Below are 24878 nucleotides of genomic sequence, written 5' to 3'. Positions count from 1 at the left end.
TAATTCAGAGCTTTTTCCCCACAATGTAACGTTTTGGAGAGGTTTTGCTTGTGTGCTTCAAATAAAGCATTCTTTGAAATATGTTGTTCACTTCTTAGCTAACAGGCCCCTATTATCGGTCATGCCCACGATCAGCTATTTTCATCTGCCATCTAACTACCAGAAACACAACCAGTTCCCTCATCCACTAATCCCAATGTCATAACAATTAATCGACATTTCACACTTAGTTGTGATTTAAAAATACATCATATCTTGAAGTGATTTTGGATCTGCTGTGGTTTCAATTTCGTTTCAATTTTAATTTCAATAACAGTAGAACAAAGAGGCACTTTGGCAGGCCACACAGTCACTCAAGGTAAACCTCCACGTTCCCTTCTTTGTCCTTCAATTGTTTTCTTAACCCATAAGGACCCACGGTAACACAGGTGTCACACATCCTTTAAATGTTCTGGAAAGTTCCTTATACAGCTTTATCCTTGATTTTAACTCATGAAGCCCTTAAGTGACACCTACTGAACATCCTGATGGGTCATGTGACAGGTCAGTGATTTTGTCTTCCCATAACAACATTTCCAAGATGGCTGTGCCAGGTTGTCACAGATCTGAGAGAATTAGCTACATTTAAAAAGCTTGTTTTTCGTTGCTAAAGGTAAGATTCACCCATTTAAGAATTCTAATACTTGCATAACATGTCCTTTATTATATTTAACCTGTTGTGAACACATTTCTTGAACAAACTGATATAAAACAAATCAGATAGAAATGACTAACACATACGTCACTCCGGGCATTTAGCCTTAAAAAAATAATGTGGCAAACATGTCACAATAAGAGAAATAATGATGATCTGCTCAGTTATTTTGGCTGATTCAATGATATTTTGTTTTATACTGTTCAATTCAAACCGTATTAAAATAAATGTAAACAAAAAATCATGTTATATTATTGTTAAATTATTAATAAAATGTATAAGGAAACCATTTTTACCTATCGGTAAATTAAAAAAACGGACAATTTTTTTTTACTACCAAATATTAGTCCCCCCAATAATATTTCAGAATAAAAGTCCCCCAAAAAATATTTCAGAATAAAAGTCCCCCCCAAAATATTGCAGAATTAAAGTCCCCCCAAAAATATTTCAGAATAAAAGTCTGATTTTGTTTACATTTCAGAATAAAAGTCCCCAAAACATATTTTCAGAATAAAAGTCCCCCCAAAAATATTTCAGAATAAAAGTCCCCCTAAAAATATTTCAGAATAAAAGTCCCCCCCAAAATATTTCAGAATAAAAGTCCCCAAAATGATATTTCAGAATAAAAGTCCCCCCCAAAATATTTCAGAATAAAAGTCCCCCCCAAAATATTTCAGAATAAAAGTCTTAAAAATTATTCTTTCAGAATAAAAGCCTGTTAAATTTAGAATACATTTACTGTATATGCCGGTATGTTTTTCTGGCAGTTGCGCGTTGTAAAAAGTCAAGCGTCAAACTCTGCCGTGTAGTATCCGACAGAGATGTAGAATGCCTAAGACGTAGATGCCTCATTGGCCACTGCTGAATGTAGCTGCTATGTGTCTGACTGTCTATCGTCTCAAATGAGGCTTCTACTGTATGTAATATCTATGGTATCTACTGTATGTAATATCTATGGTATCTACTGTATGTAATATCTATGGTATCTACTGTATGTAATATCTATGGTATCTACTATATGTAATATCTATGGTATCTACTGTATGTAATATCTATGGTATCCGCAGTGTAAAGTTGTATTTAGTTGCAACAAGGACGGTATTCAAGCACCCAGGCTATGCCACAACACCTTGTATCCGTTCGCAAACTTTATTTGAGAAAGCTGATAATGTAGCATGTTATCTATTTAAAATGTGATAATGTCAAAGTGCAATGTCGCATGCAAACACTGCAGTCAGTGTTTGTGTATGTTAGAGACGAGTAAGAAAGATGTAGGCTAGGCCTAATTTATTGTTTGTTTCATTGTTCACAACCAGCAACAACAACGTGAATGAATAAAAAACACAATTCCTGCTTTTTGCCTTTATAATGGTATTTTTTCTTCAGTTAACACAGATATTGTGATGTATTGTTGATGACTTGTCTTACAATGTATCGAATATTGCATCGCTATATCATGATACCATCAGTATCGGGGCGCAAAATATCATACGGTTATTGTATCGTGAGTTACCCACACCCCTAATGTGAACTGTGACCCGGCATTAAACATGTGGCTCACCTGTACAGAGAGGGCACGGAGGGTGTAATTGGCCCTGTCTGAATACTCTGAAATAGCACTTATCATTTCACTGATCTGAAATTACTTCTGATTGACAGGTTACATTTCTGCCACATTGCTTTTACCCGTCCATGCTACAAATAAGTTAATAGTTGGAACCAATTCTCATCTACTATTAAATATAATGATTGATGTAATATAGCTAATGAACACTGTTTTTTAAGAAACGTGTGTTCTGTAGCGATTTACACACAATCAACAGGCAACGGATCTTAGTTAGAAGTATGTTGTGAGAGAAATCTATGCACCGCACAGCCGGCAACGGTAGGCAGGGCAAGTAAAAATGTAGATGGGCAAGTAGATTTGAGAAGGAAAAAACCTTAACGTCGAACCCTGATTAGTAATATACACATGAGGTCACGGAGGTGATACCTCTACCTTTTCTGGCAAACCATAATGCTAGGCCTTGTTAACGCATGGCTGATCTACTGCTGTGACTGCAAACTACTTGGTGTCCAAAAGCCACTGAAACAAAGGAGCTTCCAGGCAGAGATGGCAACTAGCCTCTCCTCCATTCACAAAGGGTCCCCATCACTCTAAAATAAATAAAATAAATGATAAAAAGACAAACAGAAAGAGATTGTCAGGTTGATTTATTTTCCAATGAGGAATAAGTTAAATTAACGTTTAACGATTAAAGTCCCATTGTGACATATATGTACAATTTCTGATCACATTGGGGGAACCATTGTGACATATGTAAAGCGATCAACTTCTCCAGAATTGATTTAATTGAGTCGTCACTTACAAGCGAGTTCGTTTAATCTCAACGAGACGTCCTTGATATAACTTCTAAGATAAAATAATCCAATCATATATTTGGCACCACTACTGAACTGTTCTTTAAGAGAATATTTATTCGAGCACATCAGCAAGCAATAGCATCAGCAAACAATAGCATTTCATTCCATGGAAAGGGGTCTTATCTAGCTTCACCTCCGCAAGCCAGTATCAGCTGGTTAACTGCAGAAGCTTCACCGGACAAGAGCCCCGTTTGGCCTTGGTGCATAGTCTTTATACATTTTCCTTAACATTTAGGGATGGGCTGTCCCTCTGGTAGGTTTTATGGTAAGCGTCTGTTTTATATCGGTATGTGGCTTTCGACTTCTTTCGGTGTCCGTGCGAGTGTGTTATCTTCTTCTTCTGACCCCCCGGTCGTTTGTCATGGTGAGAGTGTTCGGACACTCTGTCGGCAACGATATCCTGAGCAGCCTAGTCTTGCGCGACGTTAGATACACACACATTCTAATGTTTTTTAAGGAACCAGTAAGCATATGCACACAGTTATGTTTTTAGGATGCACAGATATTTTGATAGTTATTTTGGGTGTATTCTACGTACGTTCTAAAGCACTAATTGGCCAGTTGTTTAATCTTCAAACACATTCCCTCCTGACCAGGTCTGTAGGTCCTATGTCCTTATCAGGATCGCTTGTGTAAACATCACTGTTGCCATGCCCACAGAGTCCCATGACTTGGGATTCGATTAACAAGTTAAAATACAGTATAGAAGAATAGACTTATCATTAATCATTAGTTATGATAGTATAAAATGAGTATAGGAAAATAGAATATCATAACAGCAGGTACAAAATGGTTGTTAGTACATAGGTAAAAATAAGCAATCTACAGGCGGTTTGAACCACAACACTTTCTCCCAGTCAGGAGCCCCTTCCCCCCATGTCGCTCAAAAGCAGAACCTCTCTTTTGTTTTTTGTTTTCTTTTCAGATTTTATCCCTTTTTCACCCAATTTGGCAGCCAATTTAACCCAACTTAGCATCCAATTATCCTCTGCCTATTGCATAGGATCCGCCGCACGACCCCGTGGCCGGCAGTCCCAGAAGAGGCCGCCAGGCAGACGAGCTGACTGGCTCCTCGAGCCCAGCACCGAGAACCTCTCTTTTATGGTTCTGTGAGACTTCAACTGATCTCAGTCACATATTATTTAAATGAACACACAGTACTTGATTTATCACTTCTAGTTATTTTAATACAAATCCCTACATATATGCAACATTTCAGATCTTTGCCACTAGGGGGTGGTATTTAGGAAATGTCAGAAATGTGTTCTATGTGGTCTATTTAATCTGTTTTATGTCCCCGATAATTTTCCTTGAAGGGTTCTTATGGGTTAAGGTTCTTTAATTAAACCGTGAACTTGTGGTTCTGTAAACATAAACAGAATACAACTATAAGAATACAGCATACAGATGATACGGAACATATCAAATATACACATTAATACAATATAAACATAAAAATAACACAAATATACAATGTAAACATAGTAAATACACATCTCTAATAAACCTGAATAAGATAAGCACAGATATTAATACATAATATCTACAAGGCTTACATTTCCATGCGTACAGAATATGGGCAGTATGCACCATTCCTAACCTCACGCAATCTCCCCAACCGACAAACATTCGACTTCTAATCTACATCCATATACATCCAGTAGCCTTAATTATCTTAACACAACTCCAACTAACTTATAAATGTATTTACTTTACCCTCTTTAGTCTACAACAAACGGGGTGATCTATTAACGGTGTAAACATGTTATGGCTAACGCTAGCTACATCCAGTAGCAATATTTCCCCAGTTAACATCATAGCATTTCTTAACTACCTCACAGAACTACCCTTAATGCTGAGGAAATACAGGGGAAGACTTGCAGTTATATCATGGACGCACAACTCACTGTTAATAATAAACTAAACTCTGGTATTAGACCATTAAGCCAATATATATTCTTTTAACTTTCTTCGCTCGTCATAACTCCTACTAAACTTGTCAGTCGATCTTCTCTCGCTCTAGGGTTTTAGAGCCCGCCCCCTCTGCTGGCCAGTGATTGGTCTTAGTCCGTTGTCAGTTGCCCTACTGCCATGCGTAGCTTGTCCACCAACACTGTGGAACAGAAACACGTAAATAGTCACTTTGTTCTACTGGCACCTGATAAAACACCTATTATGACTAGAGGAGAGTAGGAGGAAAGAGGTACTGTGAGAGGAGAATGGAATCAAAGTATATTTGTTTTAGCAATTCCAAGCAATATTCATGTCATAATTCCTACCTCCTGCATTTGGCCTGTAATAGCTGTCATAGGAGCGACAGGCATTGATCAGGTCCCCAAGCTGTTTAGGGCAGTCTGCAGGAAGAGGTTCTGCAACTTTCTCCTCACACACTATTCTAAGAATGTCTTTAGCTGAGCAGTCTGTTGAGTTTAGTTGATAGAGAACAAACATGAAGTGACAAATAACAAGGTACTGGGGGGCAAACATAGATTCTGAAGGAGAGTTCACCCCAATTCATACATTTTCTGAAACATAATTGTAATATAAAAGCATATAAGCGTATACATTTTCATTGATGAAGTTGATACAAACCTTTGAATGGATGCTGGAGGGTTGCAATCTCCCACAGGACGATGCCAAAGCTGCAAAGAACATATTTCAAACTGCTGTAGACTGTAGTAGATGGACACTGAACCAATAGCAATTTCAAGTCCAGTAACAACATAGTAGGTTTCTTTTGAGATTTCACATTAGTTGTAGTTGTTGAGAGAAGATGCTGTTGTGTGTGACTGGAAGCTGACCTGTACATCTCACAGGCCTTGTCATAAGGGTGGTTGATGCTGCCAAGCTGCTGAGGTGAGGTGTAGCATAAGGCGCTGGTCTTTTTAGCCGCTCTGTCTGACCTCCTCAACGACGTCTCTGTTTTCGCCAGCTCAAAACCACCCAGCTGACCACACAACAACACAACCATGCAAAGAACACAGAGTACATTGAGAGATGTTACTTACCACCACAGAATTATAGCTAATAACACTATGATATACAGTATGTGGTTACGCTGTCATCAATACAATAGCACAATAGTATGCTGTCGTCCACACAATAGTGCATTTTGTCAAGCTCTATACTCCCAACAGTTTGAGTTTGAAATCAAACAAATATTATTTAAAGTAGGGATTCTCAGATTTAATTCAATGAAGGTTTCAGACTGGGTTGTTGTTGTTGTAAACCCTTATTTCAGGGCTCCAAACGTATTGGAAAAAAATCATATAATGTGTAAATAAAGTACTCATATTTAGTATTTGGTCAACAATCTTTTGAATGCAATAACGTCTTTTCTAGTTGAGGTCATCACCTGGAAATATGGCCACATATGGATGTACTAGTTAATTGAAACTACACTCCAGCTGTTGAATTGTGATCCCTCTCAAGAGTAAAGCCAATCAGGGCAAAGCCAGATGTAGAACTAAGTACTACGTTGATGTACAAGAAATTACTCTTTGAGAAACGTCTGCTCACTGTACCAGAACCTTCTCCCAGGCGCCTGTCTTGTCTGCTGCTTTTGCGCCTGTTCTGTCTGCCCTTGTCTTGTCAATAAAACATCATCTTATACTCTGAAGCTCCACCACCTGATCTTTCTTCATTATTGAACTTCTCTAGAAAGCCTTCAGGACCTTTACCTTGACTGTGTACGACTCAGTGACCAGGAACATGCTGCTGTTGATGCATCCGTGTACACTGAACTTCTCCTCAGTCTGGTGTAATCTAAAGAAAGGGTTTAATAATCAAAACTGTCAAAGTCATAATAAACTTGGTCAGTGTGAATAGGATGCTATAGCCTACATCCTGTGACCAACACTGTAAATATATAGTATTTGTGGATAGAACCAAGCATTGGAGTCTTAGTATGCAGATGAAGGAACACATAGATAAATGATAAGATAAATGTGTAATAATCTATGTAATAATCCAGATCTTAGATTATGCCTTGATATCAATAGAGATTTTGCTTGAGGTGTGGTACCTGTAAAGGCCATGGGCTGCTCCCAGACTCATGCGAGTCTTTGTGTTCCAGGTTAGGCCAGGGGGGGAGTCCAGAACGTCTCTCAGACAGCCCCTCTCACAGTGTTCCATGATGATGAGGTAGTCTGGATTGGGTCCTACATGAAGGTAAATAAATGGACTAACATATAGCGCCTTATTCCAAAACACTTTACAATGGCCTATTCACACACACACATTCACACACCAGCTACCATGCAAGGCACCGGCCCGCTCATTGGGAGCAATTTGGGGTTAAGTGTCTTGCCCAAGGACACTTCGACATGTGGCCAGCCAGGGCTCGAAGCACCGATCTGCCGACCTTGCAATCATAAGACGCCGGCTCTACCTCCTGCGCCACAGCTGCCCCAGCCCACATGATAACAAGTGGAGCAAAAAGCAGTTAGACACACACACACACGGACACACATTAACACGCTAACACACATTAACACGCTAACACTGACACACACGCACGCACAAACACTTGCACACACGCACACATTATATGGTGTGATTTGAAAATGTTTCTTATTTGTACTATACTCACCATTCTCACCCTGGACACAGATCCCAAACATTCGCAGGATGTGTTGCGACTCAAAGCGTCTCATAGTTTCCACCTCCTTTTTGAAGGTCGTTCTCACTAGACTTTTTTTTTTGTGGGAGGAAAACCATTATTAAGTTCTCATTTTCGATGTTTGTGGATGAGGAGTTTACGACCATGATTAACTTGATGATATACACTCACCGGCCACTTTATTAGGTACACCTTTTCAAGTGCACGTTAACGTAAATATCTAATCAACCAATCATGTGGCAGCAACTCAGTGCATTTAGGCATGTAGACATGGTCAAGACGATATGCTGAAGTTCAAACCAAGCATCAGAATGGGGAAGGTAGGTGATTTAAGTGAATGGCACTTGTACGTGGCACGGGTGTTGGTGCCAGACGGGCTGTTTTGAGTATTTTCAGAAATCTACTGGGATTTTCTCTCACAACCATCTCTAGGGGCAACAGAGAATGGTCAGAAAAAGAGAAAATATCCAGTGAGCGGCCGTTCTCTGGGTGAACATGGTGGTGGTGGTGTAACGGTGTGGGGATATTTTCTTGGCACAAATCTTCAGCGACTGTGTGATGCTATAATGTCAATATGGACCAACATCTCTGAGGAATGTTTCCAGCACCTTGTTGAATCTATGCCACAAAGAATTAAGGCAGTTCTGAAGGCAAGAGAGGGGGTCCAACCCGGTACTAGCAAGGTGTACCTAATAAAGTGGCCGGTGAGTGTAGGTGTCGTGTGCTACACTACATACCTTGGGGTAATGTCCTTTGTGCAGGCGTATCTTTTAATGGCCACAGAGGATTTGTTGTACTCTCCTTTGAACACCTCTGAGTGGGCAGATGTAAAGATGGGCTCTCTGGGCACATCATAACTCAACTCCTCTGGCTGGATCTCTCGGATGGCTTGAAGGAAAATATTGGGCTTGTCCACTGCCAATGGGATCAACACATCAAATTCAATAAGATGGACCTCATAGTTAAGAGATTATGGACTGCCCAGCAAACACAGTACATAACCACAACCGTGGTAAGATCTCACATAGAAGAGGGTGTGACAAAATGCAAGATAACAGAATGGTCAGGTCTTTAAAAAAAAAACTATTTTCAAATAAATATTAAATTATTCTGATCTTCCCATTTGTTAGGCTACAAGAAAAATATATATAGCCTTTTATGTTATATTATGCTATTGTTCCCACAAACATTTGGAAGTCCTACATTGTCAACTTTGCAAATATTACTATTACATGTCAGTGTAGGTGATGGCTTACTACTATGATTCAATGATGGACAAAGTTTGTGATAGTTCATGAATTGAGCTCCATTTACAATTATTACTTGGCTAGAGCAAGTCAAATAAGTTCTCTTAATAGTCTCTTAACTAACCAGATATGTCCCAAGCCCCAGCCACTGACAGTTCATGTCTACTCACAGAGTTTCAATAAGTCTTTCATGTCTTTCATGTCTTCTTGGGTGTTCTTGAGGCACAACATTGCTTTTAGCACTATGGGATAGAGCACAAATCAACTGTTTGACAATGTCGTGAGAGAATGCTAATATATATATAATATATTATATTGAAGTGTTTAGCCTACATAATGTGATGTGTCAGGCATGTAATGATTGAGTAGCAACTCATTAGTAAGGGCCCATTGGAACTGCGAGGAAGAGTTGTCTCTTACATTTGATCAGCTCCTGTATGTCGCTCTCTCTGTCTGCCTGATCCTGTTCTGGACGTCCCTTCACCCCCTGAAGTACATCTGGCTTAATCTTCATTCCGTCAACCTGCAGTGCGAGCTGGAGCCCTTGACCCGCTTCGGTCAAGCGGTTATTCAAACTCTCAAACTCTCCTCCTATGTCATAGGCCTTCACCATGCCCTTCCAGAAGGTGAATGAAGCATATCTTTGAACCACGTGCACAGCGGATTTAAGGGTCTCACTGAGTTCGTTGAGGATGTCCTTCGCTAGCTCAGGATTTCCCTTCTCCTGGAGTGCCCTCACGATCACTTCAAGATGACGTACTCGATTGGCCAAATTCTCACATTGCTTCTTATTGGCCTTTGCTGCCTTACACAGACGATAGAGCTCCTTTGCTATGGTGAAGATAGGCTTTGGGCATGCTCCATGGCAGGCTGGCTGGTGAGAGAGGAGAGGAGAGGAGAGGAGAGGAGAGGAGAGGAGAGGAGAGGAGAGGAGAGGAGAGGAGAGGAGAACAGAGAAAAGGGAAGGGTGATGAGATGAAAAGAGAAAGAGAGAAGTTGAGAGAAGAGAAGGAAGGAGAAGCAAGAAGAGAAAAGAAGAACAACAAGTCATGTTGTAAGTGGTTGAATAATGGCAACAAACAGTTAATAAGTTAACAAAATAGAACAACATATCTATACATCAACATTATCACAATACACTCCTTATATATAACATAGTGAACTCAGTGAATGGTTTGAGCTGAGTGCATTGTTCTTAAAAACAGGTAGTATGTATTAGTATATAAGTATAGATTAATCACAAGTGTCACTACACTTTTAAGGTGCCATAAACTAAACTATTACAGCAATGTTTCAAATAAACTGTACCGTGATTGATTGTTGGTGTTGGTTGCTCCTGTTTGGCCTGTAAGAGAAGGTCTGGTTCTACTGTAAGGGAAACTCAAACTCCTCGACACTTTAAAACTCCTCCCTCTCATTACACCGTCCAGAGTAGCTTGTAACTTCCTTTTCTTACCGCATGCTATGTTATTTGAGATAGGATAGGTAGATAGCTTTTCTTTCTTCAATAGTACCAAACCAATACATGCTTTCAGTGATGTGATCTGGCATGCCACATAGTATATTCCAAGGAGTCATTCATTGTCATCATTAATTGGTCATTCAATAGAATATGCCCCAATATACCACAACAAAATCACCGTGAGAAGGAAATGAAACTCATGACAGATCAGTCACTATTCTGAAACAACCTTTATTTGATGACTGACTGTACAATAGATAGATCCATTACACGCTGCCTACAGTCTAGATACATCCTTCTAGTAAGACAAGGTGACATCAGTTACACTCGAAGGCTAACATCCTGCATACGGTCCATACATCCAAGGTGACATCAGTTACACTCGAAGGCTGCCCCAAAGGCTCAGCAGCGGGGCCTTTGGGGGTCTGTGTAGAAGAGCCTCTTTAGAAAGAAGAGCTGGAGGTAGCCAGTCATGATGATGACCACACACTGGGCTGTAGACCACCAGGTCACATAGCTGAAGTTGGAGAGGAGGTGATACTGGTCTGCACCTCTCCGCATTCGACCATAGTTGTAGTAGCGCCACATGTGGAATATGTCAGTTTGTATCTTGTAACCACTCTCCTAGACAAGACATGGTAGATGGCATACTTTTTTTTAGAACAAACTTGACATTATCGACTCTGAAAATGAATAAATATTTGTCTAATAATCATTTTGACAGGAAATTTCAAAACCCATGTATTTCTGGCTGACACAAACCTCAATATTGGACAGGGTGCTGTTTAGGACCTTTTGTTCTTCCTCGACCCCTCGTTGGGCCTCCTCAAAGCCTTCATAGTCCACACCAAAATTGAGGAAGACTCTCATGCTTCCAAACTGGTAGTTACCCAGACACATCTTATAAAAGCCTATGAATCAGAAATGTTCATAAGAACTAATAAGGATGACATTGATAGGGTGACATAAATGCTTGAGAGATGAAAAATATCAGATGATATAATGGATAAATAAAATGGCACTCCATACCGGTCATCTCAGTTTGGAAGTTGATTTGACCAATGGCGTCGTCTATGGAGGTCACGAGGGTCCCGTCCGGGGAGTTGACAGTGACTAACAGGTGGAGGTTTACGGAAATCCCCGTCACCCACTGGCCCTGCACACACAGAACATTGGCACAGCCAAGTTTACAGAGTGTAATTAAGCGTCAAGTGTAGAATTGTATCACTCACAATCTCTAGCTGATAAGTCCAAGGAGAACCAACACTACTGTAGGTCAGTCAAGTTGTGCCTATTGCTGCCAGTTGATTAAAAAACATTTACTAAAATATTCTATTCTATCTATAATCTACAAAATAATTTGATGTGGAAATGTGAAAGCCAAGGTCTGCCTTTTTAACTTTGCAATTTAGGCGGTTAGCGACTTTATTTGACCAATTTTTAGACAAGAAACCCAAAGTCGTGTTACATAAATAGTGAGTGGGGGAGAAGAAGGCCCCTTTAAAAGTTAACAGTGCACCACATAAAGGTACCAATTGCCATTCCCATTTAAGACAGAATACTAATTGCTGAAACTGAGCCTCCTTGGTGTCTGCTCACGCTAGCTTTAACTAGGCTACTTGTCCTTGGGCTGATACAAATGTAGAGTTGTCAACTAAAGCAGTAGTTGATTGATCTGTTCAGTTATTCAATTAATCTTCACAGGCCTATTTTAAACAATTAGTTAATGTGTCTTCTGACAAATATTTTTTACAAAGTACATAATTTGTCAGGGTTACTGCTCCCTGGACAATACTAATGTTTCATGGAAGTGCACCTACCATGTAATTGAGGTACATGTTTCCACTCCGGTGTGCAAAGTGCCAGAAGCACTCCGTCCCAGAACCAGGAACCACGATGGCAAAGTCATAGTGATCTGACCCCGTAAAGACATGATCCTCCGAACCTAAGTCGGGCTCTGTCTTTTGTCCCCTGACCCAATGTCCCGTAAGGAGTATGGCTGTAGCACACCACAGTGTAGCTTGCATGGTCTACATTCATACACAAACACCCACTGTGAGGGGGGGGTAGAGGTAGCTGCTGTTCTGTTGTGCTGCTTATTAGATATGAAGCCCAGGAGAATGATTAACTACTTCTGATATTACCCTCTATTCTGACTCAAGAACTATACAATAGCAGTGTTCCTTAAGAGTGGTGTGCGGATCACCATGCAGAACACAGAGACAATGACAAATATCTAAATCAAATAAATATGATTAAAAATGAAAGACGCAATCAAAACGATGAGATTTTTTATTCAACTTTAACAGACTTCTGGGCCAAAAGCAGTAAGTATGAGAGCTCTGGGTAGTGAATAAAGGAACTTGAATGGATCTAATTGAAGAGGCTTCAGCAGCGAGGTTTGTCTGCCTCTGTGGTGGTCTTGGTGTTGAAGAGCCTTTTGAGGACGTAGAGCTGGAGGTAGCCTGCCAAGACGATGACCACACACTGGGCTGCAGACCAGCAGGTCACGTATCTGGAGTTGGAGCGGAGGAGGTAGGAGTCCACACCTCTCCGCATGCGGCCAAAGTTGTAGTATCGAAATATGTGGAAGACGTAACCTTCCACCCTGTGGGAAGTCTCCTGAAAATGTCATAAAAGGGATTGTTGTGAAATACTGCATCATCTAACAGGCTCAAAAACACCTAGTTTCCTAGATCATTAGCCTCATAGCATAATTGTCATATGCTATGAGGCTAATGATAGCATAAAAGTCATATTTTGGCCAAATTGAGATATCTGCCTAACTCTACTCTCCTAACACTGCGGATTCACTGTGCATTATTGCCTATGCCATCAGCCTATCAGAATGCTTGTTACATTCCAAAATCACTATCTGCCCAAGTCATCTCTTTGACATAGGCATTTTTGACACTACATACCAAGATGGCTCGGCTGACCACAAGTGAAGCATGACTTAGGCAATTATGCTATGAGGCTAACGAAATGTTTAATTAAAATGCCTTGAGAAAATGATTAACAATTCATGAATATCAAAGCATTCATTGTATTCAAGAAATATAAATTATTCAATCCACGGTTTCCAACAGACTAAAGTTGTAATAAGCATCGATTAATGACGAGAGCGTTAACAGCATTACTTCATATTCATTCATGACACCCAAGTGTACAGTGACTCAGTCATCTCGTGCAGTACCTCTATGGTGGACAGGGTGTTGTTTAAGTCTTGGCTGACCTCCTCCTTCTTCTGTTGCGCTTCATCCTTCTGTTTCTGAGCCTCTGCGGAGCTGTCGTAGTACACCCCGAAGTTGAGGAAGATCTGCATGCTGCCAAAGCGGTTGTGGAAGTTGCTGAAGCACATTTGATAGAAACCTATATTTAAGAAGAAATCAAATTCGGTATTTAGCTCATACCGTACATACAAAAAATGACCAAGTGAGGTAGAAGAGCCTTATGTTTATTCATCTGTCCTGCACTCTTTCTCTCTTTGTGTGTGTGTGTGTGTGTGTGTGTGTGTGTGTGTGTGTGTGTGTGTGTGTACACAGAGGAACAATGTACCTGTCTCCTTAGCTTTAAAGGCGATTTGACCATTAGGATCATCAACAGCAGATGCCATAATGCCGCTTGGAGCATTGACTGTTACTGACAGGTGTCTGTCATTGCCAAAACCTGTCACCCACTGGACCTAGAGACAGAGACATAAACCTTTCCTCAGTTGTTAGGAACATGACTCGTAGTGTCCACTCCTCTCCTCTGTCCTCCTCCTTGCTTCGTCCTCAAAAAGCATTGGAAGAGAATATGTAAGTGGAGGAACCAGCCAGCGTCTTTGAGCCTCGGAAAAGCGCTATATAAATGTAATGAATTATTATTATATTATTATTACATCTTCAACGGATAGATCCGGTCCATTGTCTCTATTGGTTAGTTTGCGTTCCAGCCGTGCAAATATCCATGATATATACGCACGGCTACATGGAATGTTGACACATCTTTTCATATTACTCCACTTTTATATATATTACCATTATCGAAGTTACATTATTACCTTTGCTAAGCAATTGATAAACAACTGTTCAGCGGATGAATACACTTGCAAGAGGACAGGACATGAGGAGAGTGGACATGAGGAGAGTGTTCCTAAGAACTGAGAAAAGGCTAGTGACAGACAGACAGAGAGACACAATAGTAAATAGACAATAAAAAACAAAACAAGTTGATTCTAAAATCCTCCTCTTTAAGGAATTGAGGTGAGATGCAATTGGTATAACCTCTCATTAACAACGCACTCACGAGTGACTGTGATTTGAACCATGTGGGAACCATATGTTGCGGCCTGTAGACTACCTCTGAGAATTACAATGGATTTCACTGCAAGGTCCTGAGAAAGGAAATAACTTTGTATCCAGATTATAAACTCAAATCAAATGACAGGGCAGAGATTAAAGATAGAAATTAAAAAGATAAAGACAACTAAATATCACATGACATGAAATAATAATGTTATGCTTCAACCAAACCGTGGAAAAACATCTCTCACCATATAGTTCAAGTAGAAGCGTTCTCCAACGTGTGCAAAGTGCCAGAAGCACTCCAGTTCCATCGCCTGCATTACGATGGCAAAGTCATACTGGTCAGCCCCCCAGAGAAAGTCCTGGTCTGCCAGCTCGGAATGGGGGTCTGCCATAGGACCCCCCCAACATGGCCCCAACAGGACCAAGAGCACAATGTAGCATATTCCATACAACATGGCCTGGCTTCTTCTGGAGAGCAATTTTTAAAAATATAAACACAGAAATGCAGCTACCTACTACTAGGGTGACCAGGAGATGATTAACCACAACATGCTGTACCAATATCTCCTACCCTTGGTGGTGTGGTGAGAAAAAACAGGTCTCCTCACAGGTGGTGTCAGTCCCTTGGCCCTTGTTGTGTCCCAATAGTCTTTCCTGCCATCCTCTTTCCTCTCTTCCTTCTCAAAAAGCATTGGAGGAGAATGTCTATGGGGAGGAACCTTGGATCTTCTCCTCCAATGCATTTTGAGAAGGAAGTGAGGAAGGAGAATGTGTGGAATAGAGAAGAGACTATTGGGACGCCACCCGAATACATTTCACATGCATTTCTTCCTCCCTCCCTCTGACGTCGTATGGCAGCTAGTGCTGAGGCACAAACATGTACATTTTCAAGCCTGCAAACTGTGACACTTTAAAATAATGTGAAAAAATACTTTGTTGGGAAATATGACAACCCTAGTTGACTATCTGTGCAGTATAGTACAGTGGATTGTGTACATAGCCCCTATTGATGTAAACCAGCTCCTTACCTTCTTGTGATTTTATGCATCTATGCTTTTTTCTAAAAATGTGTTTCTTTTTCTTTTCCTAAACACCAGGGGAGCCTCCCCTCCTAAATTTCGTTGTTTGGTACCTGTACTGTAGCAATGACAAATAAAGTCTATCTATCTTATTTGGTGGGACATGATTGGTGAGCAGAACATTAAAGGGACCTAAGAAAAAATGTATAGGAAGCAGTATTGTATTGCAACAGGGGCAGTGTCTAACGCAGGGGTCCCCAAACTACGGCCCGCGGGCCGAACACGGCCCGCCCCCACACTTGGACCGGCCCTTTGAACAACGTGTAATTTCTAACTGCAATTGCGGCATTGCACCGACGTGGTGGCGGGGGCGCTGTTTCGCAAATAAGTTAGCTTTCGTGTTTGCTAGCGAAATAGCTGATAGTTGATGTTGACTGCTCAAGGAGAATACATATTTGAAAGTACAGAATGCCTGAGAGCCTTATATTGCATTATATTACATAACATTTTGAATGGTCATCTGGTGCCTGAATATTGTGTTTCCTTTACATAAATAATGACATTTCCACCATAAATTGATGCAGAAAGGGCACAAATTGCATCTAAATTCACCAGAATGCAAGAAATTAAGGGTTTGATGCTCGTTTAAGGACCCCCAGACAGCCCTGCTTCATGGGTCCCCCCGTGTATGATGAGGGTCCTCCCTCAAGTATCAGACTGTAAAACTGATTATATTTCATTGACATATCACTATAGGTATAAATTCCATCCAAATTCAACTGTTTAGACTTTGTTTGCATCCACCAGTGCTCTCCTGCGCGCAATTGCTTTGCGCAACCGCCTCCATTCCACTCCGTTCCATATTATTTTATGTTAGAGACCAACCCAGGCCCCCCATCACAGAAAGGAAAAAATATGTGGCCCTCACAGAAAAAAGTTTGGGGACCCCTGGTCTAACGTAACTGTATTCCAATGGCTCATAATTTCCTGATGATTTACACTAGAGAAATATCTACAAAGACCGACACTAGGTAATATCTACAAAGAAGACACTAGGTAATATCTACAGACCTACACTAGGTAATATCTACAAAGACACTAGGTAATATCTACACAGAACTACACTAGGTAATATCTACAAAGACACTAGGTAATATCTACACAGACCTACACTACTTGAGCTTAGAATTATAAGGTTCTATCTCCGTTTAGGGCAGTTCAGAGATATTGAGCGTCAAAGTTTTTACATTCCATTATGTTTTGTGAGATGGAACCATTGTATTTTATTAATTACTAACTCAAAAATGTCAACATTTTAAAAATAACACCACATAGGCATTAATAAACACCTAATGGATCAGATTATGTAAAAAAATCAATTTTGACAAAAATGTAAGCTCACGACTAGGTAATATCTACAAAGACCTACACTAGGTAATATCTACAAAGACATTAGATAATATCTAAAGACCTACACTAGGTAATATCTGCAAAGACCTACACTAGGTAATATCTACACAGACCTACACTAGGTAATATCTACACAGACCTACACTAGGTAATATCTACAAAGACACTAGGTAATATCTACACAGACCTACACTAGGTAATATCTACAAAGACCTACACTAGGTAATATCTACACAGACCTACACTAGGTAATATCTACAAAGACACTAGGTAATATCTACACAGACCTACACTAGGTAATATCTACAAAGACCTACACTAGGTAATATCTACACAGACCTACACTAGGTAATATCTACACAGACCTACACTAGGTAATATCTACACAGACCTACACTAGGTAATATCTACACAGACCTACACTAGGTAATATCTACACAGACCTACACTAGGTAATATCTACAAAGACCTACACTAGGTAATATCTACATGAGACCTACACTAGGTAATATCTACACAGACCTACATTAGGTAATATCTACAAAGACCTACACTAGGTAATATCTGCAAAGACCTACACTAGGTAATATCTGCAAAGACCTACACTAGGTAATATCTACACAGACCTACACTAGGTAATATCTACAAAGACCTACACTAGGTAATATCTACAAAGACCTACACTAGGTAATATTTACAAAGACCTACACTAGGTAATATCTACACAGACCTACACTAGGTAATATCTACAAAGACACTAGGTAATATCTACACAGACCTACACTAGGTAATATTTACAAAGACACTAGGTAATATCTACAAAGAGATAATCATTTTGGAGGTAGAAATGAAGTTCATTTAATGGGTATCCAATAAATGCTTGTAAAACAGAATACAGAACATACGGCGTAATCTCATAAAATAATTTTAAATCAGACCATTCCTGATACATTCCTTGAAGACTCATCCAGTCTACACTGTATCCCCAAAACATGTATATTTCAAGGGGGGAAAAAAGATTCAAATGATCATGATAAATTGGAGGTTGTATATACATCTTACAATCAGCATGATAAGTCCCCGGTATACATAGGAGAGTGTAGCATGGTATACTTGTGAGGAAAGCACATGCACATGAATAACATTGTATGAACTCTCTTGGGGGGTTACAATACTGTATTTGTTCGGTGGAAGTAAATATCATACAGCACCCTTGTATACTTTGATTATTGATTTGTGCTGAGATCATACTCCCAAACAGGCCATTTGAACATTTTCACATATTCAGAACTGTTGAACTGGCTAATATAATTTGCTTCACTGTGTTTCAATTGGCTCATTAACAGCAAGCCGGTCAGACACAAAATTAAAAGTTGATATGATTGCCTCCTGCAGGATCAAAACAGCTGATTCTAACATTTGTCATCTTACTGGTAACCTGGAATTACTTACTTAAACATCTCTCACCCCATCCTCTCTAATCTAGTGCCTATGCAAGGTGTACACATCAGTTAATCTACTGCCTATGCAAGGTCCCAACCTCCCTAATCTACTGCCTACGCAAGGTACACGTTAGTTTGAGGTTAACACAAATAAATTAAGTTGCAAGTTGGTGCACTGACATTGATGTAAAAACAACACAATCCTCCAGCAATATATTCATTAAAACAATTGTATCGATATCCAACGGTACTAGTGGTTAACTAATCATGTCTCATTTGGGTGTTTCCTGAGGTGAAGATACCACCAGGTACCACAGACTCACACCCCTAGAGTGTGAAGAGCAGAAACAGCAAGTGTCTTTAAAATGGCAATAAATTAACAGTTCTCTGAGATGAAGTGGACTCTCCCTCTTCCCTGGTTGGTTGGTTGGTTGCCTTTCAGAAAACGTCTTCTGTGCAGTGTTCCAATCTGATTTAAGACTACGGTACAGTCGGTTAAATTGACCTAAAACAGATTGTATTCGGTACCTTCGATTCATACTCCATTTCAACTACAATGATGTGATATCCAGAAGCACCACTGTTCATGCAGTTTGATAGGCCTTGATTGTGCACTGCTGACAGACGCAGCCCCAGCCCCAGGCCCAGGCCCAGCCCCAGCCCCAGCCCCAGCCCCAGCCCCAGCCCCAGCCCCAGCCCCAGCGGTTTTCAGCATCCTAATTCCCTGCCCTCTTCCTCAAGTATATTCCATAGCATATGCCGCATGGAATTCTAAGAAAAAAATTACTTGTATAAGAAGTGGTGGACACCCATGCTTAAACCGTTCCTGTGCTTTTAAACGCATGTGGTGGTGGTGGTGGAGGTGTGCACCGGAGCACACTTTCAGGGAGAAGGCAGAGAACTGGGCCTGGGCCACAGTCACAGTGAGCCAGCCACCCAGGTGCTGATGTGAGGGTCAGACAGAGAACTCTGCGCCTCCCTTCCGGGAGCGTTTCAGGAGCAGCCTTCGCAGTCGGAGGCCAGCGAAGGGGTTGATCCACAGCAGGGACGGCTGGCCTCCGAACACGCTCCTCATGCCCTCCCAGCGGACCTGCCTCTCCCACGTGGGCTTCTCGTTTTTCAGACGCTCGATCTCCTGTGGCGCACACACGCCCGCGCACACACACGCACACACACACACACACACAGACATTACAGGAATGAAAAAAGCAATTCACATACACTACATGCATTAAGATAGCTCGATGCGACATGTGTTGTGTAAGCACCTTAAATAAAATGCTTAATTTCTCATTCTTCTTTGTATACTTATTGTTAGTACCTCAGCTTTCCAAACTCATAGCCTCAGGTGTGAGTAGGAATGAATAGCATGGAAACAGTTATCTATGATGTGGAATAGAGAATAATATCTGTTCTATATGGGATGTATCTGTAAATTGTTTGACATTATCAAATTTGCCATTTCTGTGTGGCTCAGTGAAGGAAACACAGGTGGTGTTGTCATGGTAAATAGTGTCCGGGCGGCCAAAATCTGTCCGGGTTACGTCATTGGGTCTTTCAAACGCCCTTGCTACGCCGATGCTAGCATGCTGGACAGATTTATTGCGAAGTACCTAGTGTTTTAGAATGTACTGAAACTACCTAGCTAGCTAACAACCTAGACGTAATCGCCGACGATAGCAATCCGGACATTCCTGAGTAAACGTTACCGCTCGCTGCGATGTACCCGAATTGGCTCCGGACATTAATCAGTGGTAAAGGTTACTCAGGAATGTGTCCAGAATGCTAGCATCGGCCCGGACAGTATTTGCCGTGACAGTTCCTCATCCTCACCGTCTCGTCGTTGCAGATGGAGTGGACCTGAGTGCCAAACATGACGGCCGTGAAGGTGAGGAAGAGGAGGCCCTCCAGGCAGAGGAAGATCATCAGCATCACCGTCACCGGGGGGGAGAAGTCACTGCACTCTGGAGCAGAGGAAACACAACACAGATTATTGATACTTTCTGAAGTCAACATAGCTGCATAATTAAGCGTTACAGAACGAGAAGCCGTGGTATATCGTGGATATTGGCACAGCTATCGGGGTGGTTAGGCACGATGTGAAGCAGAGACGATACACCACGGCTTCGAGTTCCATAGCTCTTTTATACAACGGTTACCACATTTATCTATCAATATTTCACAAAAGAAAGACAAGACAAACGTCTAATTCATGTATTTTAATGGAACTATGTTTTATTGTAAGTGTATTCATCCGCTCGACAGTTGTTTATTGGTTGCTAAGCAACGGTAAGAGTGTAACTCCGATAACGGTAATATATACAAACGCGGAGTAATACGAAAAGATGTGTCAACATTCCATTTAGCCGTGCGTATATCAAGGATATCGGCACGGCTGGAACGCAAACTGACCAATAGAGACAATGGACCGGATCTATCCGTTTGTATGTGTTTGTATTGTGTGTTGGATGACTCCTCGTCAGTTATGAGTGAATGATGCTTACCACTCCACTGCACCTTGACGCAGGTTACAAACTGGTACCCACTCAGGGCGAGAGCGTGGGTGGAGATCAAGGCTATATACATCTGCAGAGAGAGGACAGAGAACTCACTGTGACTCAACACTGGTACCTGAGGTAAACCATTCACTGAACAAAAAAAACATATGTGAAGCTATAACTAGAGTACTGGACAAGCACAGGTAACACTAGCCACAGCCTACTGCAGGGCTCTCCCCAAACAATGGAAGAATGGCGCTGTGGCACACTGGGAACTTCTCTGCTCCACTCTGTCAACATTACAAAGCAAATTAAACTAAAACTCCTCCCAAAAAGTTTGGAAACGTTATTTCGGTCGATTATTCCTCCCCTTTAATAATACCAATTGGTATTAAAAAAAAATTTGGGCCGCTACCCACACGTTTAGCTGTATTGCTCCTTCCACAAATGCATGATCCTTACAAGTTGTACCTCGTTGTAAAAGTGACTAATCGGGCTTTCCAACAATATAAAATACAATACCAATTGGTATTATTAAAGGGGAGGAATAATTGACCGAAATAACGTTTCCAATTTTTTGAGGAGTTAATGTATTTCATAATGATGAGTAATTATTTTTGGACATTGTCGAAAAAAAAAAAAAAACGAAAGTGAAAGATTATGATGTTCCTCAGGGAATTCAGCCTTTTAGCTTTTTGCCGTATCTCGACGTGGATAAATGCGAATCGAGTTTCAATAATGTGATCCAGCGCCACGCTGTTGAGAAACCATGGGGAGAACCCTGCTACTCCTACAAGGCACTGGTGAGACTTCCAAAGCATCATCATATCACCAATGTGGTCTCCTTATGGCAATCAGTGAGCAGGGACTGGCAGGTTTCCAGGCTTTTAGATAACAGGTGAGAAGATACCACAAATAAAAAGTTAACATTATTCATTCTGTCATATAAAAAAAACAATAAAAACAACGCTTCATGCAAAACAATAAAATGGTAGTGGGGTGGGGGGGGAATTCAATATTTCCGATGCCCAGTAGAGCTGCAGGGAAACTTACCGTGAAGAGCACGAAGAAGCGCTGGTTGTTCTCCCCAACGCAGTTGTTCACCCAGGGACAGTGGTGGTCCATCTTACGGATGCAGCGCTTACAGATACTATAGGGGAGAAAGACCGAGCACAGACACCAGCATTACAGCATTTACAAACTACGCCAACTAACTACCCAGCTTTTAAGAAAAAGTTACAAGAACAACAGAATATTCATATGAACTCACATTTTTTTTGACAAAAAATAATAATACATAAATATATAAATTATATATATATATATATTGTAGGAGCCATGAATTTGATTTATGGGGTATTTTGTATAAAAGGCTAATGAGTTTATTTTGATTGTTTGTTTATTGTTTTGATGACAGTATTTCAGACCTTCCGGAAGTCACATGATTATGGGAGGTGATAGTCTGAGGTTAATTTAAGCACCTGTTCACCTGTATGGCGGGAGTAGACAGAGAGAGAGGGGAGACAGGGTCGCTGTATTTTTGTTGACCATATTCTTTACGCATTGTTTGTTTTAATTTGATTCTTTTTGTACGTCACCCAGTTTGATTGTTCTATTCAATAAATGCTCTAAAACGTACTTTTCATCTCAGCAAATTGTTTTGGCACGTCATACAATTACCAACCCAGACCCTGCTCACGTCTCTCAGCGTCATTTTACTTTTGTCTCTATCTAGTCGCTACATATATATATATATATATATATCTGGGTTTCCGTTAACCGGCAATTGCCGGTCTTTGTCCGGTAAAATTTGGTGAAGTCCGACAAATTGAAAAGTCGTCGGACATATTGTCCGGTGAAAATAATTCCCTTTGAATACAATTCGCTAAAGCTGGCTGGGTGCGTTCGTAAACACGCTCTGGAAATCCGATCAGCACTCGCGGAACGCCTCTCGTCCAATCGAACGACTCGGTCGCTCTGTGACATCGAAGCCAGCGTGCGCTCCGGCGCTCTCAGAGCGTGTTTACGAACGCACCCCTAGAAGTTTCCAGCCAGCTAGCTGAAGCTGCTACACACACCAGAGCCATGGCGACCGAACGGCAAGTTAAACAACATACTATAAAAGTGACATTGTTTTACTCATTACTCATACGTTTGTTGTCATTCGGCGGTGCTAATAGTCGCTTTCTTTTTTAATTTATTTAATTTATTTTATTTTAGCAGTTTCCCCGAAAGTTAAGTGTTTGTTTTTATATCACTATTTGCACTTCTGGTTAGATGCTAAACTGCATTTTGTTGTCTGGTACTTGTACTCTGCAATGACAATAAAGTTGAATCTCACCTAATCTAATCTAATCTAATCTAAAATAATCTAAAATAATCCCATCACTATTACTCCCTATTTTCATCAGTGTTTCAATCCTTGAATCTGTGATGGAAATCAAGCAAAGCCACTTCAAGTCTCCCCACCACTGACAGCGCTGGGTGTGCCTTTCCTTACACTCTCGGTTATTCCCTGTGGATTTAAAAAAACGGTGTTTTGGTTTCTATAATGTGGTCTATTCTCAGTGTTGACGAGCAACTCAGGGGGCTTTGAGATGGCTAACAGCTAATTAAAGGAGTAATTCCACTCAAAAGGGTAGAAGTAAGCTGACTGTCTGTCTGTCTGTCTGTCTATCTGTCTGTCTGCCTGTCTGTCTGTCTGTCTGTCTGTCTGTCTCTCTGTCAGTGTGCTGGACTACCTATGACTTCCATGGTACCTGGGAACGCGTTGTCGGAGAGAAACGCCCTCTGTACAAAGGACCTACTGACCAAAATCCCTGTTCCCCGTAGCCTACATGCTTGCACTGTTACTGTTCAATAAAATGTTATACATCTAGACATTGTGGTATTTCTTTATATACGTATCCCAGACTGCCTATCAATTGTTTCTCAATAAACAGTTATGTTCTTCCCATTGTCATACTCCCGAGCTAAACGAAATGCCTTCCCAACCAGCGAGACTTATAGAAATGACGTTGTTTTATTGATTTAAAAAAAAAAAAAGGGTAAAACTGTAAAGAGAAAATAGAAAACTCACATTAATCCCAAACAATTTAACAAACTTCAGTTAACGTAATGTGGAGTCCGTTCATTGATCGATGCTGTCTGTTCAGTTCCCAGTGAGGCGCCCGTTCAGCGCTGGACCCGTTCAGCGCTGGATTTGACGCATGGCATAGCGCGCATGCGTCAAATCATGTTATATTATTATATATTATATAGCTCGCATCTAATCGTATCGGATGAGAAATAGACATTAAATGGCATATATAGGCCGCTACACAACAGTAATCACCGCGACAAACATTAGATTTGGAGGAAAAAAATATATGATTTTGGAAAAAAAAAAAATATTATATTTTAATATGATGACCGGAATATATCACGTTTGTCCGGTAAATCGAATTCTTCCCGGACACGATGTCCGACGGCAAATTTTTCTAACGGAAACCCTGATATATATATATATATATATATGGCATGAAAGTAGAGCATAAAAGCACACGCTATAAAACATTCCCTCAGGCCTCGTCACCTGCAGTGGTGGGCTCTCTCTGGTTTGATGCTGCAGCACTTGGGACACTTGTAGATCACCTCTCCAGGCTTCAGCTTCAGACTCTCCATGTACTTCTTAGTGGCGTTGCCTTTGGGTACAGCTCCCTGCACATATATTGGATAAACACATTCAGGGAAGAGGGGCAGAGATGGTAGCCGGTTTGGACGGCTACTT

General features: G+C 40.8%; 3 protein-coding genes across 3 annotated transcripts in view; all 3 read right to left on the bottom strand.

The window, feature by feature from the left end:
- Positions 1-5181: 5181 nt before the first annotated feature.
- On the bottom strand, positions 5182-10796 carry LOC308165335 (mixed lineage kinase domain-like protein; the record flags this gene model as incomplete). Its single annotated transcript, XM_080539493.1, has 10 exons — positions 5182-5231; positions 5398-5538; positions 5711-5760; positions 5920-6065; positions 6799-6883; positions 7143-7278; positions 7710-7810; positions 8477-8654; positions 9407-9860; positions 10788-10796. The coding sequence occupies 10 exons, from the start codon at positions 10794-10796 to the stop codon at positions 5182-5184; spliced, it is 1350 nt and encodes a 449-aa protein (XP_080395619.1).
- Positions 10797-10850: 54 nt separating this feature from the next.
- Positions 10851-15132, bottom strand: tmed6 (transmembrane p24 trafficking protein 6; the record flags this gene model as incomplete). Its single annotated transcript, XM_080539491.1, has 7 exons — positions 10851-11072; positions 11211-11359; positions 11478-11604; positions 12858-13070; positions 13645-13820; positions 14007-14133; positions 14986-15132. 7 exons carry the CDS (start codon positions 15130-15132, stop codon positions 10851-10853), a joined length of 1161 nt encoding a protein of 386 aa, XP_080395617.1.
- Positions 15133-19321: 4189 nt separating this feature from the next.
- The window catches only part of LOC308165276 (palmitoyltransferase ZDHHC7-like), a 7138-nt gene continuing 1581 nt past the window's right edge, over positions 19322-24878 (bottom strand). The window contains exons 4-8 of the mRNA XM_080539428.1: positions 24684-24808; positions 22163-22259; positions 21116-21197; positions 20445-20575; positions 19322-19746 (exon numbers count right to left, since the gene is read on the bottom strand). Coding sequence (XP_080395554.1) covers positions 19567-19746; positions 20445-20575; positions 21116-21197; positions 22163-22259; positions 24684-24808 — 615 coding nt within the window. The 3' untranslated portion in view covers positions 19322-19566. The remainder of the gene's footprint in view (positions 19747-20444; positions 20576-21115; positions 21198-22162; positions 22260-24683; positions 24809-24878) is intronic.

Source organism: Nansenia antarctica (genome assembly GCF_963989245.1).
Source record: "Nansenia antarctica genome assembly, chromosome: 9".
NCBI lineage: Eukaryota > Metazoa > Chordata > Actinopteri > Argentiniformes > Microstomatidae > Nansenia > Nansenia antarctica.
This window is presented reverse-complemented; position numbering and strand designations above follow the sequence as displayed.